Source organism: Daucus carota, chromosome 1 (genome assembly GCF_001625215.2).
Source record: "Daucus carota subsp. sativus chromosome 1, DH1 v3.0, whole genome shotgun sequence".
Classification (NCBI taxonomy): domain Eukaryota; kingdom Viridiplantae; phylum Streptophyta; class Magnoliopsida; order Apiales; family Apiaceae; genus Daucus; species Daucus carota.
This window is the reverse complement of record NC_030381.2, coordinates 43,992,728-44,012,388: the sequence shown is the minus strand read 5'-3', so window position 1 is coordinate 44,012,388 and position 19,661 is coordinate 43,992,728. Positions and strand designations below refer to the sequence as shown.

General features: G+C 30.7%; 1 protein-coding gene across 1 annotated transcript; it reads left to right on the top strand.

Moving 5' to 3' along the window:
- Positions 1 to 10,027: 10,027 nt before the first annotated feature.
- On the top strand, positions 10,028 to 15,228 carry LOC108204744 (probable polyamine oxidase 4). Its single transcript, XM_017374327.2, has 10 exons — positions 10,028 to 10,616; positions 11,122 to 11,237; positions 11,321 to 11,409; positions 11,758 to 11,871; positions 12,081 to 12,168; positions 12,271 to 12,356; positions 12,464 to 12,566; positions 12,912 to 13,009; positions 13,908 to 14,337; positions 14,746 to 15,228. The coding sequence occupies exons 1-10, from the start codon at positions 10,574 to 10,576 to the stop codon at positions 15,058 to 15,060; spliced, it is 1,482 nt and encodes a 493-aa protein (XP_017229816.1). The 5' UTR covers positions 10,028 to 10,573; the 3' UTR covers positions 15,061 to 15,228.
- Positions 15,229 to 19,661: the final 4,433 nt, after the last annotated feature.

Below are 19,661 nucleotides of genomic sequence, written 5' to 3'. Positions count from 1 at the left end.
GTATTTAATTGGGATTTTAATAGATTGTTTTTAATTTATGGATTTCATGGATTTTAATGGATTATATGAGATTTTAATTTTGTGCGGATTCTTGATAAAATGTCGCAGAGTTGATAGGATTTAAGTATAATGCTTCAAAATCCGATTGATTTTGGTGGGATTTCAAAAAACTTAAAATACACTGAAAAATGCCACAAAATCCATCATTTTATGAAATGTAAAAAAAATCGTCAGCATTTGAATACCATCAGATTTTAATGGATTTTAAACAATCCCAATTGAATACCATCGGATTTTAAAACATAATTTAAAATCTCAATTGAATACCACCAGATTTTGTAGCATAATTTGAAATCCCAATTGAATACCTCAAGATTTAACGGATTTCAAACAATCCCAATCGAATACCCTCGGATTTCATGAATGCAAAAAAATGCTTTAAAATTTCAATCTAATACACCCCTCTAAGTTATATGTTAAGCCAAGTCAATGGTAGTAGTACTAAATAAGATATATTCAACTTTCGACTACTTCCTCGTGTAACTACTTGTGATACATCACTTCTTTTTTCTTTTTCTTTTTTTTCTTTTTTTCTTTTTTTTTTTTTTTTTTGAAAACCATCACTTCTGTTTCTGTATATTTCCAACTCTGATTGATCATCGTATCTGTCTGTATACATGGTCCGAAGAGTTTAAACTTTAAACGATTAATAGCAGTTTCATGGAACGAGCTTGAAAACTTAAACTCTTATCCTGGAGGGACGTGACGAGGCTATTGATGTGCATGTGATGATAACGTTGGAGTTGCGAAGATGGGACAAGTAGACTATGAATAGAAAAAGTTGGCAAGGGCCCACCAGATGTAAAAACCAAATTGTAATTGGTTTTCCTTAACCAGCAAAATCTAGCTGTGGGCCTGTGTCTAGTTGTCCACTCCATCAATAATTTGCTTTGTGTTTGTCGGGAATCACCATCCATTACGATACAACCACAAAATTCTATCAGTTCACGTATGTATCTATATCAACAACTAAACGTTAAAGTTAGTTAGATATTTTTCAAGAAATCAAATAAAGGACCTGTCCATATTTGTGGTGAAATTAATATTTTGGACCACAAGGACCGCCTACTTGGAAATCTAGTTGCAATGTATTGGCGTGCTTTGGATTTTTTTTCTAAATAAAGCATATATTTGTATATTTTGAAAAGAGATTGTAGTTGTATGTTAACTATTTTCTTATGAAGTAAGCAATTGTCTTAAAAATATATATATATTTATGGATTTATTTTTCATAAATAAATATTAATAAAAGTTGATATATTTCAAAAAATTGAAACAAGTTAAGCAGCGCTGGAAACTGATATGAACCGGTCTTTCCATGTATTGTTAGTTTGTTACCATCTCTGTGCTAAAAAGTCCAAGGCATCATAGGCGGAATCTGGTATCAGACCTTGCTTTCTGGCCACACTTTTGTGTTACCAGGGGCCCCCATTTGTCTGATACTGATAAAGTGATGATTAGTCACAATTTGGTTGTATTAAACGGCAGCGTACATGGCTGGTGGCCGGAACCAATTGGGACTAACAGATGTTTGTTTGCGTAATAGGTTAGGAGTCGGTTTAAAATCAGAAATAAGTCAGAAACTGACAGTTAAAAGTTAGTTTGATGTAATTTTTTTAATGACTAAATTTTTTTATAAAAATTACTCATAAATTATAATTTACTCATAAATCATTTTATTTTGATATTTATATTATAATAACTCATAAGTCATTAATAAGTCAAAATTATCCAAATAGAAATTTTAATCTCTCAGTTTATCCGATTATAAATCAAGTTAAAGCACGTCATAAACCATAACTTAGCCAAACGAGCTCATAATTAGTTGACCCACACATTCATGATTTATTAAAAATTTATCAAATAATTTTTTTATAAATCAGGATCCTTTTGATAATGAGTGCGGGATGAATCTACGAAATATTTTGAAAGACTAATTAGAATTTTTTTAATAAAAGAATTTTAAACATATAGAACGAACTCTTATATACTGGGATTATTGACTACTTCTAAATACTATCTCATATTTTATACTCCCTCCGTCCCCCTCATTTGTTTATATTGGGGGACGAGGGCTCGACACGCATTCTAATGCTCTCGTAAGACGTAATTCGATAAATTATTTTGAATTTTTTTTCTTCTAAATAAAATTTTGATGTTTAAATTTTTATACAAAAAAGAAAATTTTCAAAAATAAGTTATAGAACTATATTTTATATGCGCCTTAAAATGCCTGTCGAGCAGTGTGAAAAAACCGTAAAGAAATGAGAGGGAGGGAGGGAGCATGACTTTTTGACTATAATCACATATTTTTACGTGCTTTGATCACATATTTTTACGTGTTTTGATCGGGTATATTTTTGAATAAAAATATGTAATTAAAAATTTTAATTTACAAAACTTGAATTGAAAATTGTAATTTTCACTATCCGGTCAGCCCAAATAAAAACTATATGTATAATTAAATTGTCAGACAAGTCGAGATTTCATCAATCAACAGTATAATTACATTTCTTAATGAAAAAAAGTTGTGATTATGAAGTAAGAAATATATATACACTAAAACATGAAATGAACTTGTATTCTAGAATTAGGTATTGCGACCGGACAAAAATAAAAAATAATAAATAAAATTAGGTATTGTGGTAAACCAGCTGGAGGAGCATGCCACATATGTCGGCCTGGTGCTGGTTTTTTGGCGGTAAGCTACTTTGTTTTCTCCTGCTTTAGTGGGTGGTTTCGTAGGTTGAGCTACGGTTTATTTTGCTTTTGAAGAAGAAATTCTTGGTTGGTTTTTTTGATCATGCTGGGGATTGTTTGGCTCGAGTTTTCCAGAGTTATGTGTAACTTCAACTAAACATGTGTTCTGGATAGTGTGTTTTCTCTGCAAGACATAAAGATTTGTGGCAGTACTTAATTATGATGAAATAATAGGAGTAGTTTTTTATGAGATCACAATCCACCGCCCCAATCAAATACTAATAGCACCTATACACGGATCATATGTAATCATGCTGAAAGTCCGGGACTGGAAGTAAAGATAGTTTGACATATATATTGCGGTAAAGGATTTATAATTAAAGAAAGTAAAGAACCCGGATAATCTTTTCCAGATATTCAACAAAAGGATTTTGTTTCAATAGCTGAAAATATTAATAATTTAATATACACAACTTTTTATTTTACTATATATTTTACTATATAAATATATCTGCCATATATATTACAAATGCCATAAGCTAGTATAAATATATACGTAGTTTATTTGAATTCATTACATTGGTTAGGATGGATAAGGGAAAAACTCGAGTAAATGTATGCATAACTTTGTCAGAGAAAGAACGTGTAAAAAGAAGCTGAGCCAGCACCTCTGATGCAAATATGCAATACAGTAGATCTCTACGAATGAGTCGGCCCACTATTTGTTTTGGTGCCAGAAAATATCTTAGGAGGAAAGCACAAGGAAGATACAATTATGCAAGCAAGAGGCGATAGACCGATAGTATCACACAAACACCATAACCTCAACGGCTCTGCCGTAACATCAAAGAGATCGATAAATCCATGAACTAATTAAGTGGGTGTTTGATAACAAGCAGGAAGTGTTAAAAACACCCAAAAGAAGCATCTCTAGATATCACTTATTATATACTTATATATAATAAGCGTAAGGGAGATAATTTGGTCGCATGGTCCTATGGTCCAAAAACTTATCATCCGTTGGATCGTATGTTGAACAAATAAGCACCGTTAGATTAGAACAAAATTAAATTATGTTCTATAAGGAAACTGATATCTACTTAGCATGTTTATAATTCCTTTTCCGAATCCAAAACAAATTCTGTCTTTCATGTGTTTTTGGTTTTTTTAATCCAGAATAAATATTTCCGACAAATTTTAATTATAGAATCGTATAAATCACACCGTCAAAAAATTATTTTTATCCATCGGATCCTATATTGAACAAATAAGCACCGTTAGATTAGAACAAAATTAAATTCTGTTTCATAAGACAACTGATATCTACTTGCATGTTTATAATTTCTTTTCTGAATCAAAAACAAATTCTGTATTTCACGTGTTCATGATTTTTTTTAATCCAAAATAAATATTTTCTACCAATTTTATCTGTAGAATCATATAAATCGCACCGTCACAAAATTATTTTTATCTAATATATTTCAAAATTAATAAGCCCGATTTATGTGAGGAACGAATACAAAATTTTTTTCTTAATCCAAAGCAAATTCTACCATCTTATTACATGTTTATGATTCATCTTCTTAATTCAAAACAAATCGTGTTTATCAATTTTAATCTCGAACCATAAAAATTTTTAGAAAAATATTTAAATCACATTATAATAATTTTAATATAAAATACATTTATAAATATAATCTAATAGGAGTTGGCGTCACATATTCTACTTAAAATAATTTAAAATTTGATAGAAAGAATTTAATACGTTGGCATGATACATACAATTTTAATTTATTATTTATAAATTAAATTTTTTCACACCATTTAAAATATATTTAAAAAGTTTATAAATAGTTAAAAAGCTCCCGTGCCTTGCACGGGCTATAAGCTAGTAAATTATAATACACTTATTTATATTCAACGATAAATCGCTTATTTAAGATAGAGCTTATTACACTTAGGGATGGGCATTAATCCCTACCCGCCCGATCCCGACTCGATCCCCGCATCGAATGGTGCGGGGATTCGGGGATTTTTTCGGGCACAGGTCGGCGAACGAGGACGATCTTGAAAAAACATTGGGGATCGGGCCAGGTACGGTTTTTCATATTCCCCCGGCCCGATCCCCGATCTCCGACCCGATTTTTCCCGATTGTCAGCCAGATCCCCGACCCGATTATTTTATATATATATATATATATATATATATATATATTATAATTATTTATTAATATATTTATATACTTTTTTAGGGGCAACTTTAGTTATCGCCTGTTTATTTATATATATATATATTATAATTATATATCTAAAATACTTAAATTTATTGAAATAAATTTTTAATATTTATTTCTATTAATATAAGTCTTAAAATTAAAAAAGTCATAATTAAATCATTGAAGATAAATTAAACTAATGAGGTATTAAGAAGACATATTAAAAACTAATGATAATTATGAATTTAAGTATTTAATTAGAAAATTTGGTTTAAATTAAAAATCCCCGAATCACCGCGGGTATCCCCGAATCCCGATCGGGCTGGGGATGGGGATCGAAAAATAATCCCCGATGGGGATCGGGCCGGGGATGGGGATTGGGTTAAGATTCGGGAATCGGGGCCGGTAATAGTGATCTCCGACCCGAAGTGACCCGATGCCCATCCCTAATTGCACTTTGTAACCCTAAATTTTGGCTCATTAGTAAATTAGATCTCATACTTTGAAACGTGATAGTTTGTAACCCTTAGTTTCAATTTGCTTTCAGTTTGAAACCCTGACCCACAAATCCATTAAAAACAGCCGTTAAACTTAACTGTTTGAGAGGTAACAACGTGTATATTAGTTTCTAACAGCTACTTTACCCCATGTGACCCCTCAAAATTTATGTATTATTTTTTAAAAAATTTTCTGAACACACACAATGATGTAAAAAAAATTAAAATAAATTTTAATATTATTTAGATTTAGAAACTCATTTTTTTTACATACGATGTAACTTATTTAAAATAAATACATATTTTAAAATTTATTTTAAATTTTTTTACATCGTTATATGTGTTCAGAAATAATTTCAAAATATAATACATAAACTTTGAGGGGTCACATGGCTAATATAGCTGTTAGAAACTAATATACACATCGTTATCTCTCAAACATTTAAAGTTAACGGCTGTTTTTAACGGATGTGTGGGTCAGAATTACAAACCGAAAACTAATTGAAACTTAAGCTTACAAACTATCACGTTTCAAAGTATGGAGTTTGATTTGCTAATGAGAGTTACAAAGTGCAATAAGCTGTTTACGATAAACCAAACGACCCACAAATAGGATAATGTTCATGACCTAAGCAATCCTGAATAAGGTAAATGTCCATGACATGAACGGGGCAGGAATATGGCAATTTACTCTTTTTTTAAGAAAAAAGTAAAAATTCTTTCAATAATGAAAGATTATATGTTATTTACAAAACAATCAAGTCGAACAAATATAAAAACAAATCATATCGCTGATTAATTCAGATTTTATAAAAATACAATCAAGTGATTTGTCGAAGTTGATATATGTACATTTGTCGGCTTCAACATGACCGGTTTGAATTATCGATCGTAATTGCAATGTCATATAAATATTTATCATTGCATGAGATCTTTGAAAATATGATAGATCTAACGTCATTGACATTGAATCACACCAAACACAAAAAAAAAAACCCTCTAAGCTCATAAAAAAAAGAATAAACAAAATTCAAATAAATTAACAAAATACACCTAGACAAAATTATATCAAGCAAACGATACAATTATGAAAGATAAAAATCCTTACCTGAAAAGAAGTATTATTAAAAAAATAAGAAAAAAAGAAAAAAAATAATTGATTTGAAAAATTTCACCTATACCCAATGTTGGTTAGAAAATAATTGGCCGACAGAATTAACTTTTAGGGTTTAAACTTAGGAGCTCTTGATATATAACCAATTTTACAACTTGGCCTTGATATTTATTCCATATAATTTTCACAATAATATATATTTTTAAGAGTTAAGTGTCATGTAATCCACATATTTACTGTGGTACCGTAGCACGTATGTTCTGCAACTATAGAATGTCATAAAAACATTGCAAAATGCATGAAACTTGTTATTTTGTGAAATACATTCTATAAATATCACTATTTCATGAAAAATATTGAAAATCATCTATGTTCGACAAGTAGAACACATATGTTCTGTAATATGTAAATATATTCTGCAAACTTAACATGTTTTGCAGAATAATATGTTTTGTTTAGGATTGTCAAAATTTTTAACAAAATAATGATGTTTATAGAACATGATTGGCAAAATAACACATTTTTCAATGTTTTTACGCCATTCTATAGTTGCAGAACATACGTGGTCTACGGTACTACAGTAAATATGTGGACTACATAGAACTTTGTTCATATTTTTAAACCTAATAACCTTGTATTCAACTCGAAATACTCATGCTAAGGTTGTCTATAACTGATTGATTAAATCCCGGATTTTAAGTAACCTCTCACTCGTGATTTTAAGCTGAAAAATGTATATTTGTGTATTAAGTCAGAAGTTGGCCTAAAGTCAGCAATAAGTCATAAATTGACTTAAAGTCAGAAGTTAATTTGAGATATTTTTTAGTAACTAATTTTTGAACTTTCTTTAATAAAAGTTACTCGTAAGTCACAAATCACTCATAAATCACTTTTATTTGAGTTATTACCTTTTTAATAAATCACAAGCAAGGGTTGGTTCAGCTGGTTAAAGAGAGGACATGTATCCTCTTGGTCACTGGTTCGACTCCCGAAGAGAGCAGAATTTGTGATTATGGCTCCTGGATCAGAGCCTGTTATTGCGTGAGCTCGTGGGTTTACCCAGTACCCACCCGAAGGGTAGCGGCTGCGGGTTCCTACGTTAAAAAAAAAGTCATTAATAAATCAAAATTATCCAAACAGACATTTTAAACTCTCAACTTATCGAATAAGTCACGTTAAGTCATAATCTATAATACTCTTTTTCGCTCCGTCCATTTTGACTTAACTAGTCAAATTAATTATTGTTTGACTGAAATTCATATCATTTTCATTTTTAAAATATTTCTTTTAATAGATCAAGTATTGGTTATTTTTTTTATCGGAGTGTACCTACTCAGATAAAAAATATTTATAGAAGAAATGTTTTTTATTCGAGAAAGTTTATCGACTAACAATATTATATGCAAGTCCCGGAACCGTGCGAAATGGTCGCCTATTATACAGCTAAGTGATTCTGCCTGATTATCGAACATTTATATAATATATAATATAATATAATGTGTTTTTTCAAAACTTTTAGATGATATAATCTTAATATATGCAATAGAAAATTTTAAACTTCACCCCGCATCTTACCTCAAAAGATATTATTTAGAAAATTTCTTTTTATTTTAAAATATGTGTTTATCAATATTTGAATAAATAAATTTATCGACCTCCCAGTGTATATGGATTATGGCGGGTCCAGATGTTGAACGTGGTAAGATTAGGGATGGGCATTTACCCCGCCCCGCTCGATCCCGACCCGATCCCCGCCCCGTTCGGGTCGGAGATTCGGGTAATTTTTCGGGAGCGGGGCGGGGATCGGGGAAATGTTTATAAAAAATTCGGGGATCGGGGCGGTGTCGGGGATTGGTGTCTCCCCGCCCCGATCCCCGACCCCGATTATATATATATATATAAATAATAATATTTTTATATATATTATACTAAATATATTATTAAAAATAGATAAACTTTATAATATAATTAAAAGTAAAAAATAATCTTTATTTTTATTGATTGATTATAAATATATTGTAATATAATATATTTTATAATTTAAAATTGTTGTTTATTTATATTATAAATCAATTTTAATATGATTTGAGGTTGAAAATATAACATAATATTATTTTATTAGGAGTTTAGGAGTTTGTAGTTTGTTTTTGAATTAAAAAGTATATTATATATTATAAAATTATTATGTTTTTATTAAAAAATAAAATTCCCCGAAACCCCGCGGGGAACCCCATTCCCCGTTCGGGGCGGGGATCGGGGAGGAAAATAATCCCCGTTCGGGGTTCGGGGCGGGGTCGGGTAGGGGTATTGAATTCGGGGATCGGGGTCGGGGATAGCACTCCCCGCCCCCGAAGTGCCCCGTGCCCATCCCTAGGTAAGATAAAAAAAATAATTTTATAGGGGATTTTACATTTCAAGAATGATACGCACCCCCCTCCGTTAAATTCCGTTAACTTCCGTTAAAATACTCACTCCGTCTCAATTTACATGCCCCTTTTGCTTTCCGAGAAGTCAAATTGACTAATTTTTGACCAACTATTAGAAAATATTTATTTATTATTTTAGGAAACAGAAAGTTACATATTAAAATAGACTAGATTTACTTTTTTGATGGTTTTTTTTTAAAATTTTGTTTAATTAAGCTATTCCCAAGTCAAAATGATTTTACATATCAAAAAATAAATCTAGTCTATTTTAATATGCAACTTTCTATTTTCTAAAATAATAAAAATATTTTCTAATAGTTGGTCAAAAATTAGTCAATTTGACTACTCGAAAAGCAAAAGGGACATGTAAATTGAGACGAAGGAAGTAATTTAACGGAATTTAATGGAAGAGGTGCGTATCATTGTTGAAATGTAAATATAAGGGGTGCGAGTTGAGTTTCTCAAAGTATGGGTACAATATCGTTTTTGAACGATAGTTAGGGGGTGCGATATGCAATTACCTCTATATATAATTGAAATGTGAACTCAATTATTATTAATGTATTGTCAATAATATTATTTATTTATTAATAAATTATTGATCATATTCGATAATTATGATTAATGTAAAACATATTTTTATATACTAATAACAAAAAATTATTATATTTAAGTTTCAAGTTTAGACACGTGTAATTTTTATACCAAAATTTGATTGAAATTGAATTTGAAACATGAAAAATTTAATATCCGAGTATTCATTTTTCAGAAAAAAAACGATTCGATCCGATTTTAAATTTTTACAACCTTGGTCAAAAGAGACATATGTATCGGGACGGGACAGGACGGAGGAAGTAACTATTTATTCAATAATAACACCTAGATTAGACAGGGGCTGTACATGGACGTTCGCAAATGATAAGCCACGTTCGTAGAACCCAGACTCCCAGAGGATAATTATTGGCACTAGATTTAAATATCTCAATTAAAATAAAAAATAAAAAGACCTACTTTATCTAGAAAACAAAAACTGGTGTAAATACTCCACATTCTACAAGAACCAAACTAGTATATACTCCGATATTCATAATATCTACGTAACTCCCCCCTATATATACACACACTTCTTCCCTACCTCCTGACATAACAAACCATCGCAGAGAGAATAGAGAGAGAGTTTTCCAGAGAGAGAGATTGGGAGAGAGATAGATTGAGAGAGAGAGAGAGAAGAGAAGGGTAGTTAACGATCTATGCAACCGACGCAAAGAATTGCGATTGGTTTGGATAGATTAATAAAAACAATCTGGTTGAGAATCTCTTTAGATTATGAGAGACTTTGAGAAATTACCTTGTTCTTCTAATGTTAGCCGCCTTATTGCCGGCCTTCTCCTCTTTCTTCTTTATCATTCTTTTCAATTGATCTCTAATTTCTTGATTCCTATACACCCTTTGATCTCGAATTAATCTGAATTCATTTTTGAGCACTGCCCATCTTTCAAATTTCCATCTTTTTCTCTTCTAATCTAATTTCTAGACCTAGCTTTTTGGGTTTCTTTTCTAATGGAGCTTAAGGATTCAATTTCAGACACTGATTTACTTGATGGTATGTTGTTTTCTTTTCATTTCCCATTATTTAGTTTTTTTTTTTGAATTATTGTGTGTTTCTTTGATTTTGTGATTTTTGTTTGATTCATTATTGTATGTGAATTGTTATTTAAATGATGATACATGTAAAACTGGAGATGGGGTTTTGATACAATGTAGTAATTTAGTGAAAAGAAACTATTTAGTGTCTCTTTTTGTACACCTGCTAGTTACATGATTATATGGGTTTTTTTTCCTATGTGGGTGCAGTACTGTTATTTGTGAATATAAGGAGTAAAGATTTGTTGTTCCAGTCGTTACTTGTTATGTTTCAAATGATGTGATTTGGTTGCACTATTTCGACATATACATGTGTTATGTGGAAAGCGGAAATAGATGGTTTTAGGCCTAAGAGGTAGCCAACACTGGAGATAGTGTGATTTGTGTGTTTGTGGAAAAATTTGACTGCTTTTTGTATGATATGGAAATTAGAGAGTAATTTATGTATTTATTGTAATCTACAGGTAGTTTTTCTTCTCATTTTGAAAGACATCGTAGCTCACTTCCTTCAGTCATAGTCATTGGAGGAGGTATTTCTGGAATTGCTGCTGCACGGGTCCTCCACAATGCATCTTACAAGGTACCTTTTAGTGTTAAGGTTTGTCTGGATGGCATAAGCTTCTCCATTTTCATGTTATTGATCTGTTTTTTCATCTTGATTAGGTGACGTTATTGGAATCACGAGATAGAATTGGTGGACGCATTCATACTGACTACTCATTTGGCTGCCCAGTTGATATGGGAGCATCTTGGTCAGTCATTATTCTCTTATCTTTTTCAGTTATTCTCTTTTCAGTGTAACATGAATAAAAATAGCATGTCATATTGTTTTATTTTTACTTGGCAACATACTGTAACACCTTCTGATTGACATTAGAAAAGTGGGATGTTAAGAGGTTCTGATATGGTTCTATAGTAGGATCTCCTGACTCCAGTTTTACGTGTCATACTATAATCCTAAGGCCTCTATAGGCTGTAGTTTATCTTCTAATACTAGCCAATATCTATTGAATCTAATCCATCTTTGACATATTCCTGTACCTTTTAAGCAAATTATGATTTACTTGGACTATATTTTGGCTCATTTTGATTTTCTTTAGGCTGCATGGTGTATGCAACGAGAATCCTCTAGCACCCCTCATACGTCGATTGGGGCTTACATTATACAGGACAAGTGGCGATAACTCTGTTCTCTATGATCATGATTTGGAAAGGTAGTTAGTATTCTACATTGACAAGTGTTAGCTTAACTATTTAAGGCAGTATACTTATATATACTTGCATTGTATGTACTACAACACTCAGGAGAGAGATTTAAGCTCTCACATCTCTGATAGCCAGACTTGGTTGTTAATTTAATGGTTATGAATATTTAATCTTTTTTGGAAATCATATTGATGATATAAATTTGATCCTGTTTCAGTTATACACTTTTTACAATGGATGGTCGTAAGATTCCTCAACAAATTGTGATCGAAGTTGGAGAAGCCTTTAAGAAAATCCTTAAGCAGGTATTTCATCTGCCATTGAGTTCTGTATATACTGCTACATTTGTATAATTTTATTTTTTTTTTGGATAGCTTAGCTACTAATTACTCTTCTTTATAATGTAGACTGAAACTGTACGAGATGAGCATGCTAATGACATGTCTGTTTCTCAAGCAATGTCAATTGTGCTTGACAGGCATCCTGAACTTAGGTATAAACCTATCATTAGGCTAGTTTTGTGGATGCAAATTTAATTTTCCAATTCATGGTTCTGAAAATGGATCATGTTGTTCATAAACATAATAATGTGCTGTGCAGACAAGAAGGTATTGCCCATGAAGTTCTGCAGTGGTACATATGTAGGATGGAAGCTTGGTTTGCTGCAGATGCGGATATGATATCTCTAAGAAACTGGGACGAGGCAAGTTATATATCTACACATATATATAAAATCCAATTCTCAGCGTACCAAGTGAAGTTAACTGACCAATTTTAAGCTTTAGAATCAAAATTATATATATCGTCTCTCTGAGCTTTAGTATTTTATATGTACCAGCTGTGTAGTAATGTAGTTCAGCTTTTGCTACCGATAGTAACAGTTACACAAGTTTAGTATATGAGAAAAAGTTTTGTAAGCCCAGGTTTTAGTTATAAGATCAGAGAAATTGAACTAAATGAGAACTGTAACCTGTATCATCATAGTGAATTTAATTTTAATGAGGTTAACTAATAATGCTTACAATTAGTGCGTTTCCTTGATAAACAGGAACATGTCCTATCCGGTGGTCACGGACTTATGGTGCAAGGCTATCATCCTGTTATTAAGGCTCTCTCGAAAGATATTGATATACGTTTAAATCACCGGTATGCTTACACTATCTTTGATGTCATATCTTTTTTTTTAACACATCATAGAAGGTTATGCATGACTTGCTGACCAGTGGCCAATAAGATAATGGGAAATCTTGGCCCATTAGGCAAGTTAAGTAGATGCACTAAAATACATATACCAGAAAAGTTCATTATTATCTTGATGCGTCAAACTTGTAAGAGATGAGTAAAATCAGCTTCTTATTGTACTTGCAAACTAGGTCATCAGCCGTGGTGCTTCAACTGCTGGAAAAATACAGGCAGTTGATAAATTTAATGAAATTGGCGCTTTAACTGATTTAAGTATAACACTAAATTTTTGATATTTTATACTGAATACAGAATAAGACTTATAATCCTACAATCTTTAGGTGGCCCTACCTTTCAAAATATTATTTAAGCTATGAAGATGGTTAGATTGTGATTTTTTTTGCGATTGTCCAGTGTCTACTTGCTATCTGCTAGGCGGGTTTGAAGTTTGAACCCTGTAGGCAGCCTCTTTATGAATAATAAAGTAATGCTGCTTAGATAGGGACCTTACAGATCATGGTACTGTTGGAGCCTTGAGCACTAGTACGACTTAATAAGATAGTTCACAGTTTAATTATCTGCTACTGAAGGCTGCTTTCAAGTTGCAACCTGCAGTTCGGGGATATGAAATATCGTTTACAGTGGTATTTTGATTGCACACCATTATTGATATTGGTTTACGTATATCTATAAATATAATTTTAACTTCATGTTGCTTCTGTTTGTTTTTGTTTGGGGAACACTTATTTTTAATTTATCTGAGTTATTTACACAAATTATTTTAGAATTTTGTTGTTTACGCAATTTTATTTTATTTTTGGATAATAGGACCTTTGACACTATCTGTTTATTGTCATTACAGGGTTTCAAAAATATCAAATGGACCTGGTGAGATGGTAGTTACAGTGGAAGATGGGAGGAGTTTTGTTGCAGATGCTGTCATATTAACTGTACCCATCGGGGTTCTCAAAGCTAACTTAATCAAGTTTGAACCGAGATTGCCAGATTGGAAGGTTAATGCAATATCAGATCTCGGTGTGGGGAATGAAAATAAGATTGCATTACAGTTTGATACGGTCTTTTGGCCAAATGTTGAACTACTAGGTGTGGCTGCTCCTACTTCGTATGCTTGTGGATATTTTCTTAATCTCCACAAAGCAACAGGGAATCCTGTCCTTGTCTATATGGCTGCTGGAAGATTTGCTTATGACCTTGAGAAGTTATCTGATGAGGAAGCAGCCAATTTTGTTATGTTGCAGCTTAAGAAAATGTTCCCTGATGCTACTGAACCTGTAAGTTTTTAGTTATTTAATGTGACTGTGATAGTAATATATTTTAAATATCTGAAACTTTTGAATCTGACCATATAGAACTCACTATGATAAGGCTAGCCTGCTTCAGTTCATTACTCATTAGAAGTTAAACCAAAACAATCATTATGTACATTGTAAACTGTGCATGCAATTTTCTTTCATGTATGATGCAAAAGTATATCTTCTTATTATTTGACAATAAAAAAGATTCTCAGTGGCAAAACAAGAAGTGTATGTTAGTTGTCTTTTATCTTTGTATATATGCAATGATGACTTCGGTTATTTTTGAGAGCCTAGTTACCTAGTAGATGTGTTTATGCAGTGCAGAGAGAAATCAAGATAAATTGTAGATATTCCTAACCACCTGCTTTGTGTTTCTATAAACAGGTTCAGTACCTTGTTTCTCACTGGGGAACTGACCCCAATTCTCTTGGATGCTACTCCTACGATCTTGTTGCAAAGCCAACTGATGTATATGAGAGGCTTCGAGCACCTTTAGGTAATCTTTTCTTTGCGGGTGAAGCTGTCAGCATGGAGAATCAGGGATCTGTACATGGAGCCTACTCATCTGGAGTTATGGCTGCAGAAAATTGCAAAAGGCTTCTAAATGAAAAAATTGGCCGCTGGGAAAAATTGCAGTTTGTTTCATTTAGAGAAGAGTTTATCGAGGCAACAATTCCTCTTCAGATCTCAAGAATGTGATCTACTAGTTTAACGGGCATAGAAAATGTTCCGCAATTTTTCATCTTCATATTTATGGGAAAACTCCCTCAAATTTTTTGGTATTTTGACTTTCTGAAATGTTTGTACTAAATAGACTGCATTTCTCATCTAATGGATGTTTTAGCAGTTTCTTTTTTTCTTCTCCAATATGCGACTTGCTTGCAATGTGCTTATTCTTATTCAATTCTCATTCATTATATAAACTAGTGAAAAAAGCCGCGCTTCGCGGCGGCGTGATAAATTTTGATATAAATCAGTATTATAATAGCATAAAAATTATTTTGAGTCATCTTCCCGTTAAAGATGTCACAAATATAAAATATTATAATTGGTATTAAAATTTGTTTAAGTGGTCATCCTATCAAACACAATACTAATAATAAAATTTTATGATAAAATTAAATATTATAATTTAGGTCAAAATTAGTTTTAGCCGCTCTCTTGTCAAACACAGTACTAATAACAAAACATTATAATGTAGATATTAGTTTGAGTCGCCTTACTGTCAAACACAATACTAATAAAAATTATTCTAATTATGATAAAATTAAAGATTATAATTGGATAAAAAGTATTTTGAACTGTGGTCCCGTTTTAACAAAAATAATATATTATAACATAGATAAAAAAATTATTTTATCCACTTTCCCGTCAAACATGATACAATAAAAAATTTATTATTATTTAGATAAAAATTAGTTTGGGCCGCCTCCCGTGCCCGTCAAACACAATACTAATCAAGAATCATTTACATTATCATAAAATCAATATATGATTCCTATCATATATATATTATTTTATTTGTTAATTATTTTTATTTTTTGATTCCTATTTATTAGTTAAAAATTATTATTCTTTATTTTCTATTCAAAATTTTAAAAAAATTATAAGACTAAATCGAAAGTATTGTTGAAATCTAGCATTTTTGTGTAAGGTGTGTTTGCAATTAAATTTTATCGAATGTAATCTTTATCTTAGGTTTAAAATGTATTGTTAATTTGAATTATTTGAAAAGTGTTTAATTTTATTAAATTTCATAATCAATATATATATAATTATTTAAGTAAAATATATTAAATATAATTTATAACTATTTAATAATTATAAATAAAAAGTTATTATTATATTACTAAAAAGATTCAGGCCGGCGAATAATTTCGGCTTAAATTTAAACTGGTACTCTTCAGCGGCCTAAATTTGGACCAAGATTTAGGCCACTGTTGAGAAGTTTTAGGCCGAAACCGGTCCAAATTTGAACATTTAGGCCACTCCTGGATTTGCCCTAAGTCCTCGTGTCATTGGCTCTAGGGGTGTGCACGGGTCGGTTCGGCTCGGTTTTTAGCTAAAACCGTTACCGAACCGTACATGTCGGTTCGGTTCGGTTTCTACCTTAAAACCGTTACCGAACCGTTTCAAACGGTTTTTTTCGGTTCGGTTAACCGTCGGTTTGGTTACGGTTTTTTTTCGATTTTTTATAATAAAAAATATTATACAAATTTAGTAATCAACTCAAAAAAATTTTTAATAAAAAATAAGGTATAATCACTAATTAAATATTATTCATTAGTACGTATTTTACCAAAATAAATAAGAAAGAAAATATTTAAAATATAAATACCTATTAATATAATCGAAATGAAGTAGATGAGCACTATTATGGTATGTAAAGATGATCCAGAAATGTAAAGTATGAATCAGCCCAGTGTTTTTTTTTTTTAAGGAAACAAACTTGCATTACTTAGAAATTATCAGAATTCAGTACAAGGCTTAGTTACACAGTATCTCTTTATGAAAATGATGTTAATTATTAACTACTCTACTACTCTCTCTCTACTTAAATATAACAAACTACTGTAACTTGCTGACTTGTAACTATAGTTGAGGTGGATAGTTCCTTGCTTAGCAGATAATATACCAATAATACCAATGTAATAATTTATTTTATATAAAATATATAATATATAATAAATTATATAATATTATATAAGCGGTTCGGTTTTTCGGTTCGGTTTTAGGTGTAAAACCGTAACCGTCGGTTCGGTTGAGCTACGGTTTTTTTCGGTTTTTGTCGGTTTCGGTTTTTTTCGGTGTGGTTTTTCGGTTTTTCGGCTCGGTTTCGGTTTTTCGGTTTTTTTTGCTCACCCCTAATTGGCTCTCTATATACAAACTCAAGAATGTTAATATGCAAGATTTTGCAACAATTTTGAAGGCAAGAGCAATTGTATCAAGTGTCACTTTTACAACTGTTTCCCGTTCTCCTTGTTAGAATCCCTTTCCCATCTAGCGGGACTATAAAAGAATTGATTCGATAAAGCTCTTTAAATATCAGAACAAATTGAAGGAACAAAAAGCATCACTACAGTTCAATATTATTTTAAGAAACAAAAACATGATATCAAAACCCATTTAGCATCACAGGATCAAGTTAAATATATCATAATACATGCATCTATACTATACTATTAAAGCCGAAACATTAAAAGTTTGGTCGGTCGATACGCGGGCTTTTATACAGACTTTTATATTAGCGGACTTTAAACAAAATTAGTGGGTTTTCAACAAAATATAAACAAATCAAAATATAAAACAAATATTCGATCGAAACATAAAACAAATATAAAACCTATTTGATTATACCAAAACTAAAGTCAAAACTTAAAAATTACTATACTATTAAAGCTGAAACATTAAAATTTTGATCGGTCGGTACACAGGTGTTTATACGGACTTTTATAATTAGCAAGCTACAAACAAAATTAGTGGGCTACAAAATAAAATATAAACAAATCAAAAGATAAAACAAATATATAATCAAAAAATAGAACAAATATAAGACCTATTTGACTAGACCAAAAACTAAAGTCAAACTTTAAAAAATATATACGCATATATGTATACTATAATATATCTATCTATCTATACTATTAAAACCGAAACATTAAAAGTTTGGTCGGTCGGTACTTGAGCCAAAATACATGCTATCCGTATAACCAATTATTCTAGGCCTATCTATATAACCAATTATTCTTTTTAATTTGGGCCAGCCTATCTATATAACCAATTAATCCTTTTAAAACCGAGGCTTATCTATATAACCAACTATTCTGAGCCTATCTATATAACTATTTTTTTTTAAATTTGGGCAAAAGTACGGGCCTATCGATATAACCAATTAATCATTTTAAAGCCAAAACATTAAAGTTTGGTAGGTCGTTACTTAGGCCAAAATATGGACCTATTTATATAACCAATTATTCTGAACCTATCTATATAAGCAATTATTCTTTTTAATTTAGACCAAATTACGGGCCTATCTATATAACCAGTTAATCCTTTTAATTGAAATATATTACTTTTTTTATATTTCTGACTAAAAAACTCAATCTTCTAAAATAACATTGAAAAACATGGTGATTACATTTTTAACTAAAATATATTATCTTTTTATTATTTTCTAACTAAAAAGTGAATTGTAACATATTTATAAGTAAAGATGTGTGCCAAAAGTCTAAACGTCAGATAATAAAAAATAGAGAAAGTATTATTATAGTGGTCGGGTGGTCGGTACTTGGCCCAAGTATGGGTTATATATATAACTAATTATTCTTTTTAACTAAAATAAATTATCTTCTATATATTTTTTAGCTAAAAAAACTCAATATTCCAAAATAATATCGAGCAATATAGTAATTGCCTTTTTAATCCAAACGCATTATATTTTTCAGATTTTCAAACTAAAAAATCGAGGTTTTACAATTAACACGGGCGACATATATATAAAAATATAATATCATTAAATATAATTATTATTAAATAACATGTGATATTATTCAAGCAAAATACATTAATAACATTATTTTTAAATACTCTAATGATCTCACATTAATAGAAATATTGCAAATCTATCATATACTATATATTATTACACTATTAAAGCTGAAAATAAAAAGTTCAGTTGCTTGGTTGGTCAGTTAGTTGAGTTTGGTGAATCGGTTGGTATTCAACCCACGGAGCTCTTGAGTTTATAACATATTATACTATATTTTTTTTATTCTCTATTTAACCAAAACATTAAATTTACGTTAGTATGATGGGTCGGTATTTGGTTTCATGCGTCTCTTTAAATTATAATATGTTTTATATCATATTATTAATTATTAATAACGAAATATTAAAATGTTAATTGGTTTATATCTGAGTTTATAGGCCTCCTTAAATTATGAAGAATTTATCCAACTGTCAAATAAAATATTTATTTAACCTCATTATTCTATCATAATTTTATTTTTACAATAAAATTAGGTAAATTTATAATATATACGATAAAATAACAAATATGTTAACCGCCCGTGCATTGCACGGGTTATAAGCTAGTAATAAATATAGATATATACAACAAAAAGTTATAAAGATTAAACTAACAACGTTAAAAAAATAAGAGAGGAGACTAATAAGATACATGCTAACCTTCAATAATGAGATTAACCAAAAGAGACTTAAAAGATTGGCGAATAAAAATAAGAAGGATCAATATAATAAAAGATAAATTCCTCCCGTTCTAGTTGTATTGTCTTGTAACT